The 25,222-nt window shown below is 34.5% G+C and overlaps 3 protein-coding genes across 8 annotated transcripts in view; all 3 read right to left on the bottom strand.

Annotated features, from left to right (window-relative positions):
- Positions 1 to 14: 14 nt before the first annotated feature.
- Positions 15 to 5,052, bottom strand: LOC111697286 (uncharacterized). 2 transcript variants are annotated; one of them, XM_023467224.1, is made up of 7 exons: positions 4,959 to 5,052; positions 3,051 to 3,106; positions 2,798 to 2,833; positions 2,268 to 2,314; positions 1,771 to 1,832; positions 1,365 to 1,401; positions 15 to 490 (listed from the first exon to the last, which is right to left on the bottom strand). In XM_023467224.1, the coding sequence occupies exons 1-7, from the start codon at positions 5,018 to 5,020 to the stop codon at positions 425 to 427; spliced, it is 366 nt and encodes a 121-aa protein (XP_023322992.1). In that variant the 5' UTR covers positions 5,021 to 5,052; the 3' UTR covers positions 15 to 424. The 2 variants fall into 2 exon arrangements, with proteins under 2 accessions (XP_023322992.1, XP_023322993.1); XM_023467225.1 differs by having other exon boundaries at positions 1,365 to 1,407; positions 1,777 to 1,832.
- A 3,339-nt stretch (positions 5,053 to 8,391) lies between these two features.
- Positions 8,392 to 22,236, bottom strand: LOC111697275 (F-box/WD repeat-containing protein 4-like). 3 transcript variants are annotated; one of them, XM_023467207.1, is made up of 17 exons: positions 22,102 to 22,236; positions 20,747 to 20,863; positions 20,256 to 20,319; positions 19,250 to 19,323; positions 18,572 to 18,682; positions 18,144 to 18,247; positions 16,269 to 16,368; positions 15,074 to 15,198; positions 14,563 to 14,704; positions 13,593 to 13,744; positions 12,659 to 12,751; positions 12,208 to 12,254; positions 11,243 to 11,324; positions 10,744 to 10,812; positions 10,452 to 10,468; positions 9,487 to 9,577; positions 8,392 to 8,571 (listed from the first exon to the last, which is right to left on the bottom strand). In XM_023467207.1, the coding sequence occupies exons 1-16, from the start codon at positions 22,210 to 22,212 to the stop codon at positions 9,528 to 9,530; spliced, it is 1,458 nt and encodes a 485-aa protein (XP_023322975.1). In that variant the 5' UTR covers positions 22,213 to 22,236; the 3' UTR covers positions 8,392 to 8,571; positions 9,487 to 9,527. The 3 variants fall into 3 exon arrangements, with proteins under 3 accessions (XP_023322975.1, XP_023322974.1, XP_023322973.1); XM_023467206.1 differs by having other exon boundaries at positions 8,392 to 8,546; positions 9,488 to 9,577; XM_023467205.1 differs by lacking the exon at positions 8,392 to 8,571 and having other exon boundaries at positions 9,237 to 9,816.
- The window catches only part of LOC111697277 (BLOC-1-related complex subunit 8 homolog), a 4,981-nt gene continuing 1,992 nt past the window's right edge, over positions 22,234 to 25,222 (bottom strand). For 2 of the 3 annotated variants that reach the window (XM_023467208.1, XM_023467209.1), the window contains exons 3-8: positions 25,007 to 25,164; positions 24,649 to 24,750; positions 24,250 to 24,347; positions 23,591 to 23,686; positions 22,646 to 22,697; positions 22,234 to 22,475 (exon numbers count right to left, since the gene is read on the bottom strand). In XM_023467208.1, the coding sequence (XP_023322976.1) occupies positions 22,245 to 22,475; positions 22,646 to 22,697; positions 23,591 to 23,686; positions 24,250 to 24,347; positions 24,649 to 24,750; positions 25,007 to 25,164 (737 nt within the window). In that variant the 3' untranslated portion in view covers positions 22,234 to 22,244. The remainder of the gene's footprint in view (positions 22,476 to 22,645; positions 22,698 to 23,590; positions 23,687 to 24,249; positions 24,348 to 24,648; positions 24,751 to 25,006; positions 25,165 to 25,222) is intronic. The other variant, XM_023467210.1, reaches the window with a different exon arrangement.

The raw sequence follows: 25,222 nt of genomic DNA, 5'->3' as shown, positions 1-25,222 counted from the left end.
AATTTAAATCAATTTAGGATAGCGTTGATGAAATTTTAGGATAATGGTAGACGTGATGATGTTATTTTAGGATAGTGATACATAGCGAACAGACAAAATTGAAATAGAATTGAAATGTCGGATAGCGTTTTCGGATAGCGTTTCTGATTTAGGATAAAGAACACACAGATACGAAAATTTTAGGATAATACATGGCGTATATGGACATCAATACTGAACCAGCCAACCCTGAACCTGAGGTCAAAAATTGTGTGTTGAAAATCATGGGATAAGTAGTTTCTATGGATTAAATCAATTCCTCTTTGATACCCTATATAGAAGCTGTGGTGCTAGTACCCTGTCAAGTAAAATTGCAATCACTTAACCTTCAAAGTTTTCAAGTTATCATGGTGGATATCAAGATCAAGGATCGACTAGCGCAATTTCACAAAAAAGAAATGTTTTTACCTAGCCAAGCTCCGCTAGCGTATGAGCTTGATCTTGTTCCTGCCTGGAAATATTTAAAAAATAAGTTGTTGACCTGACTTTGAATTTCCTACCCTCGCTTTACAAATAGTTTTATTCTGAACGATTCCTTTAAACTTGATTATTGATTAAATAATTATGTAAATTATTGATTGATTGATTTGGAAATTGATGGATTAATTTGCCAATTGTTGGATTGATTTTACAAAATATTGACGAATTTGCCAATTGATGAATTAATTTTACAAATATTGACGAATTTGCTAATTGATAAATTGATTTTAAACTTATTGATGAATTTGCCAGTTGATAAATTGATTTTAAACTTACTGACGAATTTGCCAATTGATAAATTGATTTTAAAACTTATCATTATTATTATGAAAATTTATTCACACACAAAGATATACATACATATATAAATGATGTAGTATAAATTTATTTAAATTGATGGATTAATTTTCCAACTTATTGATGAATTTGCCAATTAATGAATTGATTTTCCAACTTTTGAGGAATTTGCCAATTAATAAATTGATTTTACAAAATATTGATGAATTTGCCAATTGATAAATTGATTTATCAAAATATTGATGAATTTGCCAATTTAAAAAATTTATTTTACAAATATTGATGAATTTGCCAATTGATAAACTAATTTTCCAACTTATTAATAAATTTGCCAATTGATGAATTTATTTTCAATTTATTTATTAATTTGCCAATTGATGAATTGATTATCAAACTTATTTACGAATTTGCCAATCGATAGATTTTTATTGCAATTTGTGGATTGACATTCAAAATGAAGGTTTTTCTTAAAAATGTATTGATTGATTGATTGATTAAGCTTTTAGTACAGTTTCAAATAAATTGATTTATTAGTTTTTAATTGTTACCTCTACTCCATGGCCAACGTGGAAGGGAAGCTCTCCACTGGTTGATTTTTAGATTTTATTCGTTAAGTTAATTAATAGTTTTTCAATAATTTTAGAGATAGACCATAAAATCTTATACCCTTTCACACTTTTTCTGATATTAAAGGATGACGTAGAGGTATTTTTGTATTTCTATTTTTAATGGAACAAATCTTAGCCATTTTTTATATAGTTTTTGCTGTGAAGAATTACATAACATCATCTCTAAGGTAGAATAAACATAAGAATAAAGGTTTGGAGGGTACCAGTTGAAGTTTATTTTATTTTATTTTTTGAGGATCACTGGACATTTTGTTGATGATCCCCTGGAACAAGTTAATAAGAAGCATCAGCCATTTTGTATTTTTTTTTATACAAAAACCGGTTCCTTGTTCCGTAGGTTAGATCCCAGCCTAGGAAACTGTTGGCAAGCGAGGATTTACCAGCACCCTGCAGGGAGAACCAACAAACATGATAATTGTTAAATAAACTTTATTTTTAAACATTTTCTGCAGTGGGACTCATAACACTTTGGAAGGACTGAGAAAATCGACTTTTATACCAAAGTTATGATGAAATTAAACTCAGTAGGTGTGCAGTGTACAGTGTACACAGATTCATTAAAAACTATATTTGAAAGCTACATGATAAAACTGCTCCCTAGATTGCTTAAATGTCGTCTTCCTAATCCACAGATAGCAATTCATAAAAATTCCTATGAACATTTTATGTAGGAAAAAACAAATTTAGATAAAAATTCAAATTTAAAATTATTTAACTATAGCTTCTAAAGGCCAATACTTGCCTTCTTCATGTATTATTAAATCTTAATGATCTAATTAATGATTTTAAATTTTTCAAAAATCAAAATGGCTGAAACCTCACCTGAGATCCGATAATTACAATCCTTGTCGGAAAAATACATCCTCCACCTCACAAATATGAAATAATATAAAAAATAGTTGGATTAGAACAACGACAATCTTTTTACAAACGATAAAAAAATGACAACCAAAGAAACTGAGTCTTAGTCACAAACTCATATGGTCTAATTCCTATATCTTTGCAACCTGATGGTGCAAACATTTAATATTTTAAACTTAGATTATTTGATATAACAGAATTAATAGTTTGAAATATCTAAGGTCTACAACATTGGGTTGCAAAGATATTGGGATTAAAAAATCAAAGGGTGTGGCAAAAACTCAATTCCTTTGTGTTTTCTACAAAGCTGTGCATTACGACTAAAAATGTGCAAGCTTCAAATTTAAAAATGAATCACTTTATGCTTACTATTGATGATTACAAACTGTATTCTCTTTTATAAGCAATGCATGCTGCAAGATTAATTGATTTATAGCAAATTTCATCAAAATAAAAAATTGTCAAAATGAGAGTTTAAAGTTTTTTCTTACCTTTTATAACTGACCCGTTGAAGAAGGTTTCAGCGTCTAACAATTAAACAAATATTATTTTTTTAATTCAGAGAATACAGGGTTATCCTCAAAGGATGAGATAGTAAAGACGACCTGAAATTCTTAAAATTTGATCAAAAATAAATCTACAGTTGCAGGGAATCATGCAGGGAAGGAAACAGACAGTATAAATTCCATACAGTCGTCTCTGAAGTCTCATCCGTTGCGGTTAACCCTGTAGACCAATTTCCACCTGGAGTATTAAGAAGTATTGAGTTTCTGAATCCATCACATAACTCCAATCCAATCCTGCAGTAGACAATTTATCAAATTCAAAGGTTGAAAAAATGTATTCACACTAGTAAAATGGGAATCGGTAAAAAAGGGAAATTCTCGCAAACTTCTTTCTTCATCTTGCATTTGATGTCCAATTAATTATATGCCCTCTAATAAAATCATCCAAAATCTTGAAAAAAAGCTCTGAACGCTGAACCCTATTTGGCCGGGGGGGGGGGGGGGGGCTTTTTTATTCAAAAAGTGTTAAAGCTAGGACGCCCATATTTTCTGGCTTTTATAACGAATACATCCCCGTCAGTCCTCAGGCATACTGCATAAACTCCTTATTTAACCTATACCAGACCAAATCTATATTTAGACCTACTTCCAGTCATTGGATTTCAACATTTTATAGCTCTTTGAAAAGCCTTTTACAAAAGGAAGTAGAGAAACTTTGCACAGATTTTTGCACTGACGCCTATAAAGGGAATTTGCACATTTTCAGTTTTTCTTGAATACCCATTTAGGTTTTAAAAATTAAAGAAGTAATGAACATTCTTTTATCATGTTTGTTATGCAGTAAAACCATTTTAACTATTGGGGGAAATTATTTATGCAAAACTCTCTGATTTTAGATAAAATTATGTAGTTTTGTAGAGGTAAAGAGCTCCAGACCGTCCCTTTCTCTATTTTTCCTTTTCCTTCACTTCTTTATCTGTCAACCTTCCAGATCGATTTTCTACCTTCCCCTTCCCTATCTACCCTACCTTCCCCGTCCCTTCCGTAGTTCCCTATATTCCTCTTTCCCTCTCAATCTTCTCCTTTCCGCCCAACCTTCCCCGTCCCTTCCTATCCACTTCATTCTCTTCCCCCTCCCGTCCCTTTTTTCCGCTGTTACCCTTCTCCTTTTCCTGTCATTTTCCCTTTTCTTTCCCTTTTCCCTTCACTTTTTCCTTTCCTTCCCCTCCTCTTGGGTTGATGATTTCTTTCCTCCCCGGGGACGTGGGGGGGGGAGAATTTCATACACCCTGCAAAATTGTATAATTTGTTGCAATGTGCGCAATTTTTTTTGCACATTTTTTTCTTAATTACTAGGTATTGCAATAAATATTTGGATTTTTGCAAATTTTTTACATTGTAGTAGAGCTAAAGGGCTTTCCAAAAAGGTATCAAATGTTACATATTTGTATCATCATAAGAAAAAAAGGGAGGGGGTTAATTTGACCCCCCCCCCCCAGGCAACCAGTCATTAAAAAAGATGTCAGGCTAATTAGGGTTAAAAAGTAACATGTGAGAAAGATAACTGCAATAAACGCCCTCATTTTCTAAAAAATACGATATCGATAGGACCGATTGAAAACTAACGTTCATTTGCACTAAATTCACCTCTGTTAATTTAAACATGTTAAGTGTGTAATGAACAAACTTCCACATTCAATGTGATCAACTGAACTACAAGTGAGACCCAGTCTCCCAGAAACCTGTGGAAAAGGAAGACGAATTTTATGCTAAAATTCTGAATTTTGAATAGTCTAAAGAACATAAAACAGTACAATTGTGCAATGTACAAAGACTTAGACAGCTTAATTGGTTTAAAAGCTACTACGTAGTAAATATATTTGGTTTGTAACAACATCAAATACTCTAAAGAATTGCTTTTATCATTTATGCTGTTTTCCAATATTTCACAGTTTTCTAGTTCTCACTTCACATTGTTCAGTAGCCGCAGCACCCGACCTGCTAGACTGTTCATTTGAGCTACTTCAGTCTTTTTGAACATTAGTCCAAATGAACATTAGTTCAATCGAACATTGTTCTAATTAATAAGACACTGGTAGTAACCAAAAAACACGGAACGAAAATCTTTAAGAAAAAATACACTTACCTCGATTGAGCACGAACAAGCAACGAATAAATCAGCAAAATGCTTAAACTTAAATTCAACATTTCATTAGATACTGAAATAATTTTTTTAAAAAGACGTTATTTCAAATGAATTCACAACTGTACCCTCCTATTCTTTGAATCGGCAAAAAATACAAATTCCTTTAAAAATTAAATCTTTTTATTGGGGGTTTTCTAATAAATGATTTGCTAATTTATGCTGGAAAGTTATTTGTAAATATGAAAATTGTTACAAATTATCTCCTTTAAAAACAACAATATTTTTATCATTGTTACTTGGATAATGCTTTTAAGGGTATTTTGTTAATCGGGCATGTAACTCTTTTAAACATATGACCCATTTAACGCTGACACAATGGTCCCTTCAACTGTGATGGGTCCTTTGATGCGTTAGTATTCGAAAAAATGATAATAAGATGTTTTTAGCTGAGGAAAGAACATAGAAAAGTAATGTTCAATGTACACTGCTATACAGTGATTGCGCCGAAGAGATAACATTAATAAAACTACAAATATTAGAAATGAATTCAAATTTCAGAATGAAAAAAAAAATTAATTGTAATGACAAGATTAACGATAAAAAATGAAAAATCGAAAATAAAATAATAATTTGTCTCGCACAAATTGCATCATTGAGTTCACACTGCACTTGTCAATTATACACTGACATAAACTCATAAATCCTGAACTCTATATATATATATATATATAGTTCAGAGTAGGATCGTATTCAGGCAGCTCATATATATAAATATACAGCGATAACCAGAAAACTCTGGAATAAGAAGTCGACTTTTAAACTCAAGATATGACTTTAAATAGCGCATGGAACATGAGGCACAGCAATTGAGCAATGTAAACAGATCAATTTTACTTAATAAGTAATTTAATAACTTTCAAGTAAAGCTATTTGCTTTAAACGACATAAAATGCACTTCAAAAATGCTATTATGACGTCTTCCTATTCCAGAGTTTTCTGGTTAGGACTGTATATAGTTCAGCGTAAGGAAGTATTCAGCTTGTATCTAGTTCAGAGTAGGGTAGTATTCATCTTGTATACAGTTCAGAGTAGGGTAGTATTCAGCTTGTATATAGTTCAGAGTAGGGTAGTATTTAGCTTGTATATAGTTCAGAGTAGGGTAGTATTCAGCTTGTATATAGTTCAGAGTAGGGTAGTATTCAGCTTGTATATAGTTCATAGTAGGGTAGTATTCAGCTTGTATATAGTTCAGAGTAGGGTAGGATTCAGATTGTATATAGTTCATAGTAGGGTAGTATTCAGCTTGTATATAGTTCATAGTAGGGTAGTATTCAGCTTGTATACAGTTCAGAGTAGGGTAGTATTCAGCTTGTATACAGTTCAGAGTAGGGTAGTATTCAGCTTGTAAATAGTTCAGTTTATCTTTCTTGTAAACATCGAAGAGTAAAGCAATATCTTTCCTGTACACAAGGGTGTCTCAATTTAAAAGAATTTTTAAACATTAGGTTCTGCTTATTTCAAAAATGAGCAAAAAATTTATAATTCGAATCATGGATTAAAAACAGTTATACCTTTATCAGATCAGGAATATGGAAGATGTTTTAGTCTTCTAACTTGGAGTGTTTAATTCTGACAATTACTTCTATTGTTCCTGACGCAAAAATGTGCGTTACTATATAAAGATACCACAGTTGAAAAGAATGGATGTCTCGTACGAGGGAGGGAACCAGACGCCATGAGCCTCTGCCCTGCAGACACGAGCCTCCCAGATTTAATAGGCAGACTGAGCCTCTGCCATGCAGAAGAGACTCCACCATGCAGTAAGAGCCTCCACTATGCAGTAAACGTGCCACTGCTATACAGCACAGCTTCTTTAAATTGCTAGAATTTTTAATTTTTTTTCAACATAGATAAGAATTTTACTTATGATTAATGTTGTTTATTGATTGTGAGGATTTGTTATTCATATCGACTCAAAAAGTTATTTAAGAGATATTTAGAAATTCATTGCATAGCGGAGGCTCATGGCGTTCATTCCTGATCAGACATATAGCTTTAAAAGGTAAACAGAGCTATGCAAGTTCTTTGTAAATATCTAATAAGAGCACTTTTTATCCTGATAGTGTCCAACTATTATCCTTTCTTTTAAGTTAAGGGAACTAAATGTAAGTATAATAAAACATTACACTTTTCATCAATTCATTCAGCAGCACCCTGATACCCACTGCAGAGCACCAAAGACACTTTGTACGTCAAACCCAGATGATTGGGACGGCGATTTCCCAGGCCTATCACCTGCTCCCACCCGGTTCAAAACCGCACACTGTTTTGAATCATTTATGTGAGACTGTAGTTTGAACCAGTCCCTAGGCTCCCCCCCCCCATCTCTCTTCTTTGGAGTAGAAGGATTGAGATGTACAAAGTTAACTGCTCAATTAGAATTAAATCAGTTTAATGGAGTTAACAATTGTTTTAGATTCAATTCTCTAGCTTCATTTGCTACAGGGGGTCAAAGAAAAAACATTCACTAAGTTACCCACATATGATGAGACTATAATTTAACGAACTGAAACTCCTTAATTTTGAATCTAGTCTTTGTTCCTAAATGTAGTCTCTTATGCAAAAAATACGTTAGGTTTAAAGCAATTAGAAAGTCATCAATGTAAAAAATAGGTTCCGTACAGTCGTCTTTGAATTCTCATCCTTTGCGGGTAACAGTGTATATATTTGATTTCTTGTCCGTTTGTTTGTGACTAGGGTTTCCGTCGAACAAAAACTTTGGCGAATTAACGAGCAAAATTTCGTTCGTACTTTCCAAATTTTTTCACGAAAACCATAGCTGCAAAAATTCAATGCGCGAAAAAACTTGTGGAATTTTCTGCTCTAAGAGCTTATTATATCATAATTAATAATTTCTCTCCCGTACTTTTTTCGCCAAATTTTCGCATTTTTTCCTCCCGAATTATTCGCATTTGTTTTTTTTATACCCCCAGTCGTAGGTATTCCTCTATCCTTTAAAAATGGCAACACGAATAGAAATTAACAACTATAATTTTGTTTGTCTTTATTTTAAACAAACACTATTTTTTTGCAGTTTGTTTCATCTATATTTGTGCCACAGTTGCAGCCACAGAACTTTGCTAGCGTCCCTGGCAACAACCCCGGACGAAATCAATCATTTCTTCATTGTTTTACTTAAAAAAATCTTTTTGAATTATATTAAATATATATATTAATATAAATTTTCATTTATGTATATAATTTTTATGTTTAGTACTAAACAAAGGCTGACCAGTGACCATATTTCAGGGAATCGCCGATCTTGTGATATTATCATTTAATATGTCGCAAGATCATGTTTTCTGGATAAAAAATCAGTAAAATTACTATCTTCTTCATAAAATGACCGAGTTTTCCACTCATTATATTTTAACACAGGTATAAGTGTATTTCACAAAAATTCAAATTTATATAAATGTTATATATATAATTTCATAATACTTTAACAAGAAGTAAGATTTAACACATTGTGTAATAGTTAAACATTAAGAATTGCACACGGAAATAATTTTTAGTGTGGTGATAGGCGATTATATCAATATAATGGAGATGACTTTCGATTTCAATTTTGATTTATTTAAAGCTTTTAAACAGCATGGACAGGGGCGTACGAGGGCTTTTGTTTAGGGGGGGCACAATTTGCGCGCGTAAGCGCGCAAAAAAAAAATTTAGGGTCCCCCCCTTGGCAACAGTATGCCCCCCCTTAAAAACCCCTTTTTTGAAAAAATATTGATACCTTTTTTTATTTTTTTTTGCCCCCCTCCCACCTGGACTTGTTTTGTTCACCATAAAATTACTAAAACACGAAATTTCTTCTGAATTTTTTAGATAGAATTTACTCAATCTACATACTCACCAACTCTTTTAAGCTTCAATTTTCTGGGATTTGCTTGCACAAACATTTCAATGATTTTTTCAGTAGAGAGCTCAGACAGCCTTTTAGGGTATAAAGCTTTAAGTGCAAGATCGTTAAGTCTGCTCTCCGTCATAGTACATCTTGTGTTATGAAGTATTCTCTTTAAAAGGCTAAAACTTTTCTCTCCTTGTATTAACAATGAATTTAGACAAATCCTTAGTCTTTGTCATTGTCAGGTGTTACTTTTTAATCGTAGTTTCCATTTAATTTTGTATTTTATAGGGGGGGCAGTGCCCCGCCTGGAACTCCCAGGGGGGGCAACAGGACTACTGCCCCCTAGGTACGCCACTGTGCCTGGCCTGAGGAAGGGAAATGCAAGCAGATGTAATATTAAAAGAGCCTCCCTCATGGGTGCCCCCTCTCAGCCTCTCAGGGGGGGGCACGCGTACGCCCTGAGCATGGATAAACAAAAACATGCATGAAACAACGAGAAACTGTCAATTACAAAAGCTTCCCTGTAATTTCTTGTAAACTTGTAATTCAAAAGAAAAGCTTGTTAACAATTATAACATTAAAATAATTCGATTTCTTTATATTGATATAATCGCCTACCATCGTAGATAGAAATACATTTCTTTGAAGTCTCAAAATCATTAGAATTTGATGTCATATTTATCATCATAATTTAGTTTCTTGTTCAAATCTTAAATTGTTGAAAATTCATTTAAATACTGGGATCAATGTACTTTCCCTATATTTTATGTGAACTGTACAGTGTACAGTAAATGTGCAGTGTGCTATGTACGGAGAAAACTGTACAATGTACTGATGAAACTTTTCAATGTGCAAAAAGTACAGTTTACTAGGAACTTTTTAATGACAACTATTTTTTTACAGATATGAAACTAAATTTGCAATCAGACAGAAAAGGAATACCCAAAACTGAAGTAAAATACACCAAGAATATTTAATTAATGGATTAAACAACATTTATTTAAGGACCATTAAGTTTTTCTATGCAAAAAATTTAAATTTTTCCCAAGATATATTTTGAATTTCATCATTTCTATGTATATATTTCTATAAATTTATGAATCCAATTTCAATATTTCTATAAATCTATAAATCCAATTTCAATATTTCTATAAATTCATAAATCTAATTTCAATTTTTCTATTAATTCATTAATCCAATTCCAATATTTCTTTGAGTTCATGAATCCAATTCAATATTTCTTTGAGTTCATGAAGCCAATCGAACTATTTCTCTGAACCCAATAATCCAATATTAGTTTGGATAATTGAATTCTACCTTTTTGTTTAACATTCCTCTGAATATTATATTTCTATGGATCCATGAATCCATATTTTTAAAATCCATGAATCCCATATTTCTTGGGATCCTTTAATCCCATATAAATATGGATCCCTGAATCCCATATAACTATGGATCCCTAAATCCCATATTTCTTTGGAACCTTGAATCCCATATTACTATGGATCCTTAGATCCTATATTTCTATGGATTCATGAATCCAAAATGATTTAAGGATTGGTCAAGGGCCGCGTAGATATTACCAGAATCCATCACAAGACTAAACAAATATTAAGCGTTCAATCAATCAACCAATCAATCAATCAATCAACCAACCAATCAATCAATCATTCGATCAATCACTCACTCACTCAATCAATCAATCAATCAATCAATCAATTGATCAATCAATCAAGTAATCACCATAATTCTTATTTTTCAATCTGTCCATTTAAAAGTAAGTGTTGTCAGTTTGCCGCTCTGTCTATTTGGCACAATGTCAGTTCTTCAATCTGTCAACAACCGGCAAATCTGTTCAACTGTTTGTTTGTTTACCTGTAGACTGGACTGGAGCGCCCGCGTACTGCAGGGGAAGCGTACTTCATGTACTGTGGTTTAGTACACCTGAAATTAAAAACACAATATTGCCTAAATTCGGGCGCGCAATCAATCAATAAGAGAACACTCATTGGTCTGAATCCAGCAGGGATATCCAAAAGAAAGGATTAAGCAGAAAATCAAAAGTGTCCACACTGGATACAGAGATTTAGCAATCGGGATTCAGGGTATCCAATACAAGAGTTTTCAGCTCTGAAGACAGAAATTTTATGATGTGAATCTTGGGATCAAGCATTGATCTCCATCTTGTGCAGATCTACGGATTAACTCAATATTCGATATTTTGTGGTGGTCAGTGGTAACACCCTGCAGTGATAACCTTCATTTAGAGATTAAGCATTTATCTTCAAATTTAAAAGTGCCCCCTCCCCCATTGGATATCGAGATAAATCGTTCTTCATTCAATCAATCAATCACTTCATTTATTTAACCCAACCTGAGATCCCAGACCCTGACCCTGCCATGTCTCGAGGTTCCGGTCACCAGACAGTTCACACCATCAGTACACAGGCTGTATACTAAACATACAATCATTTATTCATTTATTCATTTATTCATCCTTTCATTCATTCATTCATTCATTCATTCATTCATTCATTCATTCATCCTTTCATCCTTTCATCCTTTCATTCATTCATCCTTTCATTCATTCATTTATTCATTTATTCTCTAGACAGTTCACACCATCAGTACACAGGCTGTATACTAAACATACATTCATTTATTCATTTATTCTCCAGACAGTTCACACCATGAGTACACAGGCTGAATACTTAACATACATTCATTCATCCTTTCTCCAGACAGTTCACACCATGAGTACACAGTTTATTCATCCTTTCATCCTCTGTTTATTATTACTTCCAGCCGGTCATTAATTTTAAAAAACGGTTTAAGGAGAATCTAAATGTTAGCGCTACAATCCTTTCAAGCATTCTTTCAAAAATAGTATGACAAATTATTTTTAAAATTCTCGATATTTTAAAACAATAACATCTGCATTATTTCATCCCTTAATATGTGTTTGAAGTTTTTCATTAGGGGGGATGGGAGGGGGAAGGGGGATGTCAATATTAAATAATTGAAAGATCCAGGGGCGTAGTCAGGAATTTTTCCAAGGGGGGGGGGTGCCGGGGGGCTTAGAGCGGACTCAGCAACCGTTGGGGCCTAAAAACCCTCTGAAATCCATACATTTTACAGATTCAGGGGGGGGGGGATGAGCCCCCATAGCCCCCCTGACTACGCCTCTGGAAAGATCTGAAAGGGAACCCTACATGAAAATCCAATCGCCAATCGCGCCATAAAGGAATAATTTTATGTGAAGAATCAAAAGAAAAGAAAACGGAGGAAGGGGGAAGGAGATTTAATATAAAAATAAAATCAAAAAAATATTTTTAATACCTGATTCGTCGTAAGGTTCTTCCCAGGTACTCACATAGGTTCCGCATCTTATAAAATTCAAATGATATTTTTTATTTTAGGATTTAAACATTGACACTTCTTTAATCCTTTCCCCCCTTGTTTGCAAGGATTGTGAGGGAAAACACACATCGTGTGAAAAAACCCATGATGTAATGAACAAAACAAAAAATAAAAAATAAACGGTATATACGTTAAAAAGCAGAAAAAATAAACTATGTAATAACAAAAATAAATGGATAAGGGTAGCAAGAAAACAAAGAAATTATACACACTAGTTAATGCCAGAATATCTGAGATGGAGAGTCCTATGAAATATGTCTACAGTTTGTTCTTATCAATGAGAAAATTGTCGAACGTAAATGTTAGCAACAAAAATTAAACAAGGGAATTATGTCCCCACCAAGAAATAAAATCTTTTAGATTGTGTCACCTTGTATCCCAGAGCCTAGCACATGTATCATAGCCACAGCTGAGCAGAGTATTGCCGGTCAACCAGGTCAAATCTAGCATACCAGCTCCATTCCTAGATAGATAGATAATAGCTTCATTCCTAGAAAGATAGATAATATCTTCATTTCTAGATAGATAGATACCAGCCAGCTCCATTCCTAGATAGATAGATAATAGCTTCATTCCTAGATAGATAGATAATAGCTTAATTCCTTAATATCTAGAATATAGATAGATAGATAATAGCTTCATTCCCAGATTTATAGATAGATAGATAGAATTATATATAATTATCATTAAAGTACAAAATTTTACATAGATATAATCTTTAAACACTTTAATGACGGGATTTGCCAAGCCAAACCCGGATGTTATTGTATGATATAATTTTTGAATCATACAATTGGAGGTGTTTCGTCCAATAGGTAGGCGCAGGGGAAAGTATTAGGAAGAGAGATAGATACTAGCTCCATTCCTAGATAGACAGATACTAGCTCCATGCCTAGATAGACAGATACCGGCTTTATTCCTCGATAGAAATATAAATAGATGATACTAGCTTCATTCCTAGATTTATAGATAAGTACATAATAAAATTGTTAAGCTCCATTCCTAGAAAATTAGATACCAGCTCAATTTCAAGATAGAAAGATAGATATATAGTAATTCCATATCTAGATAAATAAGATAGATACAAGCTCCATTCCTAGATAGAAAGATGATATAGCCCCTATAATAAAGCTCTTCGCTCAAATATGTATTTGAATATATCTACAGATGGCCAACCGGCTGGACCAAATTGGCGGAATTTTTTTTAGGGAATCCATAATTTAACAATTAGAATTCTTTCTAATCCTCGTGCAATGCCGGGCACTTCAGCTAGTTTATAAATAAATTCTGAAAACTAGGTGTACCTTAGTTCCCTGCCAAGGTCTAGTAGAACCTGCCCCTGATGAAGATCAAGAAGACGAAGAGGAGGAACTCCGCGAGTACCTGCTGTACCAACCATAGTAAACCCTGTCTCCTGGTTTATACTTAAACTCCAGACGCGTTCATTAATACCAAGCTAAACAAAAAATTTAGAAGAAAAAAAGAGGGTATGTCCGATTCACAACGGTACCCTTTAAACCAGTGTCTGAGCAAAAAATGATAAAATATCTTGTACTTCTATCTTAAAACTTGATAATTTCTAACTTTTGCTTCTCTGTAAAATTGAGTTGCGGATTTTATGGTGCAGAGACAAGGACCAGAATTTACAGAATTTAGCACCTTATGAGATGGGAAAACCATGATATCTTCCCCATTGTTGCACAGATAAATATTTAAAGGACCCTGTTGTGCATCAAGAATACCAATCTTTAAAAGGAGGGTTATAACGTCTACGGTACTTTTCAGCATTATTAAAGGGAATGTTAAGGAAAAATGAGAGGGGGTATATGCAGAAACCTTAACACTTCAGGAATTGATCGCAACCTGTATGAATGTTTTCTGATTTTACAGTCTCGAGAAATTGATATATGTGTATGAAATTTGGTATAGGAATCAAAGTTTTAAACAGATCATTTTCAGCAAATACGCAACGAATCAACGATATCCTAATCAGCTAAGGCACGCTCGTATTATAATTTTTAAGTTATTTTTAATCTCATAATCGAACTCTTAAAATAAAACGATTTAATTTTTTTATGTAATGTTTTTATTTTATCTTATTTCTTCTTTCTTTATTTCTTTCAAAACTAGTGGGAAAAAGAAGAAAAATATAATTTTATTTTAACGCTTATCGTCTTTCTCACACAAATCATTCATTATAAACTAAACTACGGAACCCAACAACAAATAAATTAACAATAAAAGAACCCAGCAAACCGAACCAAACCAACCAACCTGTTTGACAAGTATAGGTTTGAACTCCTGTTCCTGTTCTATCCTCCAAACAATGATTGATTTATCTCTAGAACCAGAAACTAGTATTCTACCCTTCCCTGTCACATCAACAGCTGTTATCTCACTGTTATGACAGTATCGTCTAAAATACCGAAAAATAAAACGGGGGTATATATTTTCTTAAACTTTAATCCCCTCCCCTCTTACATTTGAAAACGCATTTTTCTCTCTCCAAAAGTTTAGGCTTTTCAGGGTTCAATTCGCTAAATAGGGTAAAATTGATAATTTTTAAGGGAACAAATACAATTTTTGGTGAAAAAGTAACCATAAAAGTGAAAAATTGGCAATCCTAAAAAATTGGGATTTTGAAAATACTGAAATGAAAAAATATAAATTTGTATGATCAGTATTATTTGCATGGCAATTTTTTTCTAAAAGCTCTCTAGATACAACACATTTACGGTTTAGATATTTCAAATACAAATGTAAAAATCGACTCCTCTTAGTTCACCTTGCAAACATAAAATCTCCAGTCGCTGAATTCCAGGCACATATTGACCTGTCCCGACCTCCGCTGACCAGCATACCTTGACCTACCACGAACCTACTCACGTCGTCTGTATGACCTCGGAACATCTAGAAATACGAGCAGTCAGGGTCAAATACATTCGCATTAGGAGTCAAATACGTTAGCAGTAGGGTCAAATTCGGTCCCAGTCAGGGAGGATTAAATACTGTCACAATCAGGGGTTTTATACTACTACAGCCAGGGGGATAAGTACTGTAAGTCAAGATGGTTAAATATTGTCACTATCAGGGTCAAATACGGACACAGTCAAGAGTCAAATACAGTCGCAGTCTGGGCTAAATATCATCAGTCACAGTAAAATATGGTCGCAATAGGGGGGTCAAACACGGACGTAGTTGGGTCAAATTCGGTCACAGTCAGGGGAGTTAAGTACTGTCAGTCAAGGGGGTAAAATACTGTCGCAATCAGAGGTTTATTAATATTAGTCAGGGGAGTTAAGTACTGTCAGTCAAGGAGATTATATACTATCACTGTCAGGGTCAAAAACTGACGCAGTCAGGGTCAAAAACTGCGCAGTCAGGGTCAAATACTGATGCAGTCAGTGTCTGTGTAAAATACGGACATAGTCAAGGTCAAATACAACTGACACAGTCAGGGTCAAATACTGACGAAGTTAGGGTCAAATATTGTCGCAGGCAGGGTCAAATATTGTCGCAGGCAGGGTCAAATACTGACGAAGTCAGAGTTAAATATTGTCGCAGGCAGGGTCAAATACTAACGAAGTCAGAGTCAAATATTGTCGCAGGCAGAGTCAAATATTGTCGCAGGCAGAGTCAAATATTGTCGCAGGCAGAGTCTAATACTGACGAAGTCAGAGTCAAATATTGTCACAGGCAGAGTCAAATATTGTCGCAGGCAGGGTCAAAAACAGTCGTCATTTGTCAAAGTTTACGCTGCGCTGTCGGTCCATTTATAAGCTTAAAAAAGGAACCTCACAAAAGCCGATGCCGAATTAAAAAAAAGTCACGTTTTAAATTTGAGGCCCGGCTCAAACATGGTTGGTTCCACTTAAAATTGTATTCAGTGTTTTGAGATTTGAGCCGGCGCTTAATCGGAACCGGTTTTTAGCGGCTCAGCGACGCGGTTTAAATTATATAAATTTGTCCTCTAATCTTACCTGTTTAGTTTTAGGATTGATAGCACCATCTTTCCCCCTGGGATGACACCAAATAGTCTTTCCCCAGGACACCCACAATACATCCTTCTCAAGCTGAAGCCTGGAAAATATTTAATAGGAACTGTAGTCGATATTTAAAGTAACTCTTTTTTAAAAAAAGTGGCATGTGATTATGTGATTATGTGAGATGAGATCTGCAAGAAGCCCCATCTTGGGCAACCCAGACCGCCTACAGGACTATCCGACCCGTACCAGTAAGAAAAATCCTGAACCAGCCCGGCCACCTACTACGAGGAGGGGTACAACCTGGAGGAAAGTCGTGATCATAGTCACGATGCGTACCCTGCAACAGCCTATCACTAGCTACACCCGATCTTACCTGTTTAAAGCTGAGTGGTTGCTAATTTCCACTCTTCAAAGACTGTCAAGGTCCAATCCCTTCGTCATCATTGTAACAACGTCTGCCCTGTCCCCCAACCCCCCCCCAGGAATTCTTTCATGATAGCATGCTCAGTCATTACTGGAAGCCGAGCCTCCAGGAAAGCATAGATTCCAGTGGCCCACCTTGCATGCCCTGATCCCGGACATTCAAGGATGACATGCAATTCATTCAGCAGCACCCTGATACCCACTGCAGAGCACCAAGGACACTCTTTATACGTCAAACCCAGATGATTGGGACGGCGATTTCCCAGGCCTATCACCTGCTCCCACCCGGTTCAAAACCGCACACTGTTTTGAATCATTTATGTGAGACTGTAGTTTGAACCAGTCCCTAGGCTCTGTCAGCCATCACATTGAAGAGTGTCCTGCTTTCGCCTGCCGAAGCTGGGAAACATGATACTCCCATATCCGTCTCTTGAGCATACTCTTGGAGATATTCTTCAGGTCCTGTATGCCAACCTCTTCCAGAAAAGATTGCACTCTCTTAGTCCAAGGGTCTGTCCTATCAGCCAACGTAGTATCAACTACTGATTTTGTAAGCTGATCCTTTCTCCCTGTTATAAGAGTATGAGCAAAAAGCACAGATTTTGTGTCCAAGCGCTGCTGGAAGGGTTGCAAGCCTGCCTCCATCCATCCCATTACCTGGGAGGATGACGGGGGAAGCTGCAGGATGAACAAGGCAACTAAATGATGGATTTTCTCCAGTTCCTTAACTGTGGATTTGGATATGACCATTGCCTCTGTACCATACAAGAATCCTGGAATTGCACAGGATTCCCATAGCCTATAGGCTGTCAGAGCTCTATCCAAGCCTGACCGAGTGCAGCCCATGATAGTGTGAGCGTAAGTGTGTGCTCCCCTTATCATTTTGGACTCGCGAGGTTTGATTAGATTTTGGCCCTGTATATTAATTTCCATCCCAAGATATTTTGCCACCATGGCCTCTTCTATATCCGGTTCTCCATCAGTAACTTTCCAGATGTTCTGGTACGATTCACATTCACGAGTGAATGAGTTATCTTTACAAATTCATCATTTTCACTTGTGAGTTCTTTACAAGTGACTTAGGCATATCCTACTGCAAAAACATAAGAGTGATATCATCAGAATTGAGCACTTTTTAGGCAGCTGGGCAAACCAGGATATTTTCAACATTATAAATCAAATAAAGGAAATAAAGGTGAAAAGAGAGTACAGTTTAAATCTGCCATGTTCCTCTGTATATGAAGGGTAACTTGAGATTCAACGACGCTCCCAATAAATTTGGAAATATGAAGGATTAACTATTTACATGTCAAGTAAAAATTAAGCCTCCCTTCCTACAATTTTAATATCAGAAATTAAAAATAAATAAGATTTGAAAAATGACAAATTTGAAAGAGGTGAACCATTATTATTATAACCAGGTTGATAACCGTATTCTGAGGTTACCTGGGCATATATTTGTTGTTCTGTACTGCCAGTATGTTTTCTTTACATTTCCCATTCTTCCAGTTTTCACCAATTCTCACCTTCTCCCGGGCTCCAAGCTTGGCCTGGAGAAAGAAGACAAAGATGCTAATATTGTTCTTAAATATACTTACGAAGTAATAGCATTTATAAATTTAAATAAAAAATTTCATTAAAAAAAACGTTTTTACGTTTTTAAATAAAAATGTTATTAAATAAGAATGTTATTGAATAAAAAATGTTATTAAATAAAAAAATTGAACATTAATTAGTAAATTTTCCCATCCTCCTTTTTAATCCTTTTTTAACCAATAAATACTTAACTGATTTTTCATGATAATACAGTATACAATACACCCACAGGGGCCGGTCGGATGATGTTTAAAGAAAATATATACCCCTTTAACTACCTGGGATTTGCTAGTGGTGAGTGTATCCAGCTGATTGCTACCAAGTGAACTCGCTCCTGCTCGCATCCACAAAAAATCACTGTAGGATAGGCTTCGGAAAAGCTTACACACCTAAATAAACAGCGTTTAAGATCCGGGTCTTCTTTTTTTTGATTCTGTTTACCGAACCCCCAGACCGCAGATCTAAATATTAAAGTGTTAAAAATCTACCTCAGTAATTTCCTCACCAACAGAATACATCACATGATTTTTATTTCATTCAAATTTGTAATGCTTTTTGGCTTTCAAGCCACCCCCCCCTTCTCTCTCCCCTCTGGTACACTACAACCAAATAATAGAAATGTTTTTAGTAAATTATTTTGATCAATGGACTGAATCAAGTTGAAATCATTCCTGGGCACTAGGAACTGGGAAAGAGTATAAAACAATTAAGACTATTTAACATAACTTCGTCCCTTCCTAGATAAACCACAAATAGAAACAGACAATACTTTCATTAATTTTCTTGATACAAATTTTATGAAACGAACATGTCACTCTATAAATAAAAGGTCACATTAGATAACGTCCCTTTCAGGCCATGTTTTAACAAAAATTTTAATATAATACGTGGATTCGGACTGCAGACAAACGAATATGGCAAAGACCAATATCTATTATTTAATATTAGTAATCTACCTGTGCAACTCTACCCAGGGTTGATATATCCAAATACTTAAATATAACAAGAAGGACATCAGCGGGCAGGTTCTCTACAAAATAAATGTTTCATTGATTGATTGATTGATTAATGCTTTAATATATCTAGGGGTTTAAAATGTGTTCAGTTGAACTTTAATAATGTGACCTTCAAAAAAAACTTTTTTTTGATTATTTTTACAAATCATTTTTTCTCTCTATTATATATGATTGATTCATAATTGAATAAGGCATACATATATCTAGTGTTTTAGAACGTGTTCAGAATGAAAATTGTTGTCTTAAAAAACTTGAGATGGAATTTAAAGAATTTGAGTCGCGGTTTAAATCTGCCAAAACCCGGTTTAAATTAAGCGCCGGCTTAAATCTTGAAACATTTGATACAATTTTAAGTGAAACCAACCATATTTAAACCGCGGCTTAAATTTAAACCGCCGCTCAAATTCTTTTAAATTCGGCCACTGTTTTGATTATTTTTCCAATTGTTTCCTTTTCTTATATGTGATTTATTGATTTATTGATTGATTCTAGAGACAAAACATGTGAAATAGTTGAAATGTTACGACATTTTAGTGAAATCTTTAGAATGATATTTTTCTCCTTATTTTACATTTGTTTCTTCTTTACAATAAAGTGTTGTTTGTTTGTTTGGTTAATCATTAACCCATAAACAGTAAAAAAACAAGCATTAATATCTAGATTTAAAGATTTTGTCTGCAAGCGTAATTTCAAGTGTTCTTCCACGCCAATGTCTGACTTACAACGTTTTGGTTTCTTTAAACTGTTTAATCTTATTCGAGGTTTCTCTCGGAAAGTGACTTACGCATTATTTGTTTTAGGAAAGCAATGAAAAAGCTCACGGAAATAAACAACTTTCGAGTCAGAAAAACGACGGTATTTTAACATTTTTGATCAGATTAATGTTTAAAAGATACTGTTGGAATTCAGGCATTGCCATCTTTGCATGGAGGGTCCTTAAGCCTACCTAAAGTCAGACAGTTTTCATTTTCATCATAAATCACGGGAAACTCATTTTCCTCCTGAGTATACTAAATAACAAAATATAAATTATAATACATAATAATAAACAATTGCAAACAATAACAATAATAAACAATAGCAAACAATAACAAACAATAACAAAAAATAACAAACAATAACAATAATAAACAATAGGAAACAATAACAAACAATAACAAACAATAACAAACAAAAACAAACAATAATAAACAATAATAAACAATAACAAACAATAAAAAACAATAACAAACAATAACAAACAATAACAAACAAAAACAAACAATGAAAAACAATAACAAACAATAAAAAACAAAAACTAACGATATCAATAATAAACAATAACATACAATGTTCCCTCTGAGAGCTCAATGAGATTAGGTCTAGGAACATTTTGCTTATGAAAGAGAACCAGCACAAAGAGGCAAAACGCATGAAGGTTCAAGCCTTCATACTTACCTCTATCCATAAATTGAAAAGCTGAGTACTAGCAGAACAAGCTGATGTTCGTGAAGTTTCATCTAGTAGTTCAAGGATATATACTAGTACACAGTCAGGAAGATCCAGTAGACCAACCTAGTAAACACAAATAATACATTTTTAAAATAAACTTTTGTGGGAATTCCGGGGACCTTGGGTATGTGATCTTCCATGTCTATCACCAGATTTTTTTCAAAAATGATCAAAAGATTTTATTCGAGGGAGGAGAGGGGGGGNAGTTACTGTTATGAGGGGAGGAAGGCCAACCACAACAATTTCTCGTCCGAGCCACATTCTCCTCATTTTCTCGTTCGAGCCACCTCGAAATCCTCGTCCTTTCAATATTATTTTTTTTAAGTGTCTAATCCTTCCAAATAAAACTATTTTTTAATAATCAAGCCACGTTAGGGCATCAATGAAATATCCAATTTTTGTAAATCGAAAAGAAAAGTTTCAATTGAATTAAAGATTTCATGTTTGATGTCTTTAAAAATGTTCACCTTTTTTACGCGCATTTTCAGATATTCCTGGTGTAGAATGTCGCAAATAATTCTAAGTTTATAGAACTTCAATCTTTTTTGTTAACTATAGTGAAAACCGTAGAATTTTTCCGGGTGGTTCCATGGGGAAAATTATAGGCAGAGGTATGCCGAATATTTTGCTATATATTTTATATCACGAAGGTTAGCCATTACGGAGGCAGAAGAGATTTAAGTTTTACCTAATTAAAGTTTGACATCATTCTCATGGGTTTGAAGATTCCAACATGATATAATCATTGCAATACTTTAGTTCATGCATATTTTATGCCCTAACGTGGCCAAATTTTTAAAAAATAGTTTTGACTCCAAGAATTGGAAACTTTTTAGCACGAAATAATCGTCGAAGGACGAGGATTCCGAGGTGGCTCGAACGAGAAAATGAGGAGAATGTGGCTCGGACGAGAAATTGTTGTGGCTGGCCTTCCTCCCCTCCTGTTATAGTCGCATAAGAGCTATAAGACGTTATTTATAGTTTGTACATATAAATATTTAATCAATACCCTTATTCTTTAATGTTTGTCCACAAGTTAGAACTTTTGTGTTTAGAATCTTGGAATCAAACATTGATCTCCATCTTTCTCTTATGCAGATCTACGGATCAATTTAATTCATTTTCAATATCTAGAGATGGTCCTCTACACGGATAGATAACTTAAATTGATAGAATAAGCATTGGTCCTCAAATAAAGTGCCGACATTGGATATCGAAATTAACAATATCCGCACAAAAGTTCTGATCTCTGATTGTTAATTATTATTTGTAATTCTGTAAGAACTAGTTATTTCTTTTACCTGATTTATAGTTCTCATGTCAACTGACCACAACCTCTCCCTCCTTCTTCTCTCAGTTAAATTTATTTGTTTCAAACACGCAGAAATCTGTGCTATATCGAGTGCAGACATTTTAAAACTAAATTTAATATTTGAATCCTTTTTCAAGGATTTACACTACCCTTTTCAACACTACAGATTGTTTCACCGGGCTGTTGATCACTTTTGGGGACTTGGTCTATTTCAGCAAGAGTTTTATCTAGATTCTGATTACACAAAAGTGTTTTTTCTAAGTTCTGATCACTCACAAGTGAAGTGTCTGGTTTCGAATCACTCGAAGGAGTGTTGCCAATGTGTTTAGTAACATCAACAACAGATTCTATATTTACATCCTTCTAATTCAAACAATAAGTCAAAAATCAATACATTCGTTGAGTGCGGCAGTAAAGCTTGTGCTCCAATTATCGAAAATCAAGGCATTATGTTCATTGTTCATTTCCAAAAATGCAAACAATCCATTAAAATAATTATATTCAAAACTATTTTAAATATTGACTTTATGGTCCTTGGTTGGTTTTTGGTTCTTTGTAGCTGAACCCTCTGCCTTCTGAGATCCTCTGTAAAATGTCAATTATGAAAATCATGAAAAGAATATTACTCATTACTGGATCTTTGACAAGATTTAACGAATAGCGAGAAGTAGCTGAACCGCGGAAGAGTTATTTCACTACTTCGTTTGTCCGCATGTTCAAGCAAAAGAGAAGTGGTTCAACGATGTCAACGTGGTGCAACCATTGCTCGCTATTCAATACAGTTTAAATTTTTGAAAATAAAATAAAACAAAATATTCAATGATTTCTTGATTTGTATTAAATTTAAGTCTTGTTTAAAAAAGTAAAAGTTTATAAAAACCCGTAGATAACCTATATAACCTACGACAAGAACATCGGAGCCGGGGGGTGCTGGAACTCGAGGATGCTAGCCCCGATGGCGGGCTGGACTCTCTAAGATGGTGGGTTTTCAGATCCTTCACTTATCTTATCTTATGAATAGTATGATAACCTGGCAGTATCCCTTAGCTCTGCTAGATCAATGATATCAACGCTAGGAATACTAACCTGGCAGTATCCCTTAGCTCTGCTAGATCAGGGATATCAACGCTAGGAATTCTAACCTAGCAGTATCCCTTAGCTATGCTAGATCAGGGATATCAACGCTAGGAATACTAACCTGGTAATATCCCTTAGCTCTGCTAGATCAGGGATATTAACGATGGGAATACTAACCTGCCAGTATCCCTTAGTTTTGCTAGATCACGGATATTAACAATGGGAATACTAACCTGCCAGTATCACTTAGTTTTGCTAGATCAGGGATATTAACGATGGGAATACTAACCTGTCAGTATCCCTTAGTTTTGCTAGATCAGGGATATTAACGATGGGAATACTAACCTGCCAGTATCCCTTAGCTCTGCTAGATCGTGGATATCAAAATTAGGAATACTAACCTAGCAGTATCTCTTAGCTCTGCTAGATCAGGAATATCAACGCTGGGTAGATGAACAGATATCCTATGGATCAGAGAACTATGTTCTCGTTTCACCCTGACAAAAAATAAGATTAACTAAAAAATAAAGTTCACACTTTTAAAAATTCATCGCCATGAACATTATTCTTTCTTTAGATATCAATTCCAATCAAAATTAAAGTGACTGCAGATGTAATTTCAAATGACCCTTCTTTTATAAAGTGGCATGTCGAATTCACCACAGTATCCTGTACATATTTGTCTGATCAAGAATGGTTGAGATATACTTATTTGTTCAGCTAAAAAATAATTATTTTAATTGTGGGTTCATTATAAAATTGACTTGCGCATTCATGCTCCAGGGACACTGGAGGAAGTTAAACAGAATTCAACACTTGTTTGTTTCTTAGATAGAGGTTTAAACTTTAAAGGGACCAGTTGAAGGAGGTCAAATTAAATTCGCTAACAGTCCATTTTTTAAACTTAGGTTTACGTCTAGTTCGAACATTAAAATTTGTTATAAGATGATTGTTCTCCGGAAAACTTGGTAAAATGCAAAAAAAAATTGTGACGAAATTATTCTCCAATGCTTAAATAGAACACGTGTCAATGGGGGGGGGGAGGGGCTTGTATTTTTACCTCTTCTGAGGAGCATTTTTGAACCGCTGCTGAAGAAGAACCGATCTTCTCAGCAACTGTTCAATTTCACTAAACACTGGCAGTGTGTCGGCCATAGCCTAAATAAAAAACCGTTGTTTGATTTAAATTTAAGTATAATTATTCAAACCTAACATATTTATAAATATAAAGTATTAATCTCTATTTGTCTGTCTGTATTTTTTGGATATCCGATTGTTTACCTGTACGCATTTAGTCAATATTTATGTACCTGTATGCATCATAATACTATATTTAAGTACCTGTACGTATTTCTCAATATTTATTCACCTGTACGTATTGTAGTTCATATTTATGTACCTGTACGCATTATAATACATATTTAATTAGATGTACGCATTGTTATCAATATTTGTTTACCTGTACGCATTGTAGTCCATACTCGGCGTCATAATGAGCTCCGACTAGAACTTCATTCAGCCGTTTCACTTCACACCGGGACTCAACAGTCGGTGGGAGCGCCTTTAATAATAACTAATAAAATTTTATATTATTTTATTAGGATCCATTTTATTGTTAGGCGGATCCGGATCCTGGATGTTTTTCATTTTAATCGGATCCGGATCATGGTTCTAATTCATATCATGCGGATCCGGATCCTGTATCCATTTCATTTTTGGCGGATCTGGATCCTGGATTCATATTGAAAAAATAAATCCGTTTGTTTGTTTCCTAAAGTATAGTTATCAAAAGATTAATAAAGAAATAAGGTTTTCACCTTTCTGACGTGCTCAGAGATTCTGTAGAGTGCGAGACTTGGCTCGTTCGCGATAATATGGAGATTTTCGCAGATTCTCTCAGTGGTTCGGCGGGCTTTTAATTCCAGTTCAGGATCAATGCGGGAGATAAAAGAATTATTTGATTTCTCTTCGGCAACTGAAAATTATATCATAACAATACTTCTCGATCAATTTGGTGGTCCCCCCCCCCCCCC

This window comes from Eurytemora carolleeae, unplaced genomic scaffold (assembly GCF_000591075.1).
Source record: "Eurytemora carolleeae unplaced genomic scaffold, Eaff_2.0 scaffold48, whole genome shotgun sequence".
In the NCBI taxonomy this organism is placed as follows: Eukaryota; Metazoa; Arthropoda; class Copepoda; order Calanoida; family Temoridae; genus Eurytemora; species Eurytemora carolleeae.
This window is presented reverse-complemented; position numbering and strand designations above follow the sequence as displayed.

Excerpts from the sequence above, each read along its gene's own strand:
- LOC111697286 (XM_023467224.1), bottom strand. The coding sequence starts at position 5,020 with ATGTTGAATTTAAGTTTAAGCATTTTGCTGATTTATTCGTTGCTTGTT. Across the intron at positions 2,834-3,050 it reads AATACTTCTTAATACTCCAG|ACGCTGAAACCTTCTTCAAC; the intron begins GTGGAAATTGGT and ends TTTAATTGTTAG. Across the intron at positions 2,315-2,797 it reads CAACGGGTCAGTTATAAAAG|GTGGAGGATGTATTTTTCCG; the intron begins GTAAGAAAAAAC and ends CATATTTGTGAG.
- LOC111697275 (XM_023467205.1), bottom strand. The coding sequence starts at position 22,212 with ATGTCTGCACTCGATATAGCACAGATTTCTGCGTGTTTGAAACAAATA. Across the intron at positions 20,864-22,101 it reads ACATGAGAACTATAAATCAG|GTTGGTCTACTGGATCTTCC; the intron begins GTAAAAGAAATA and ends TGTGTTTACTAG. Across the intron at positions 11,325-12,207 it reads AGAACCTTACGACGAATCAG|TATACAGCCTGTGTACTGAT; the intron begins GTATTAAAAATA and ends TTGTATGTTTAG.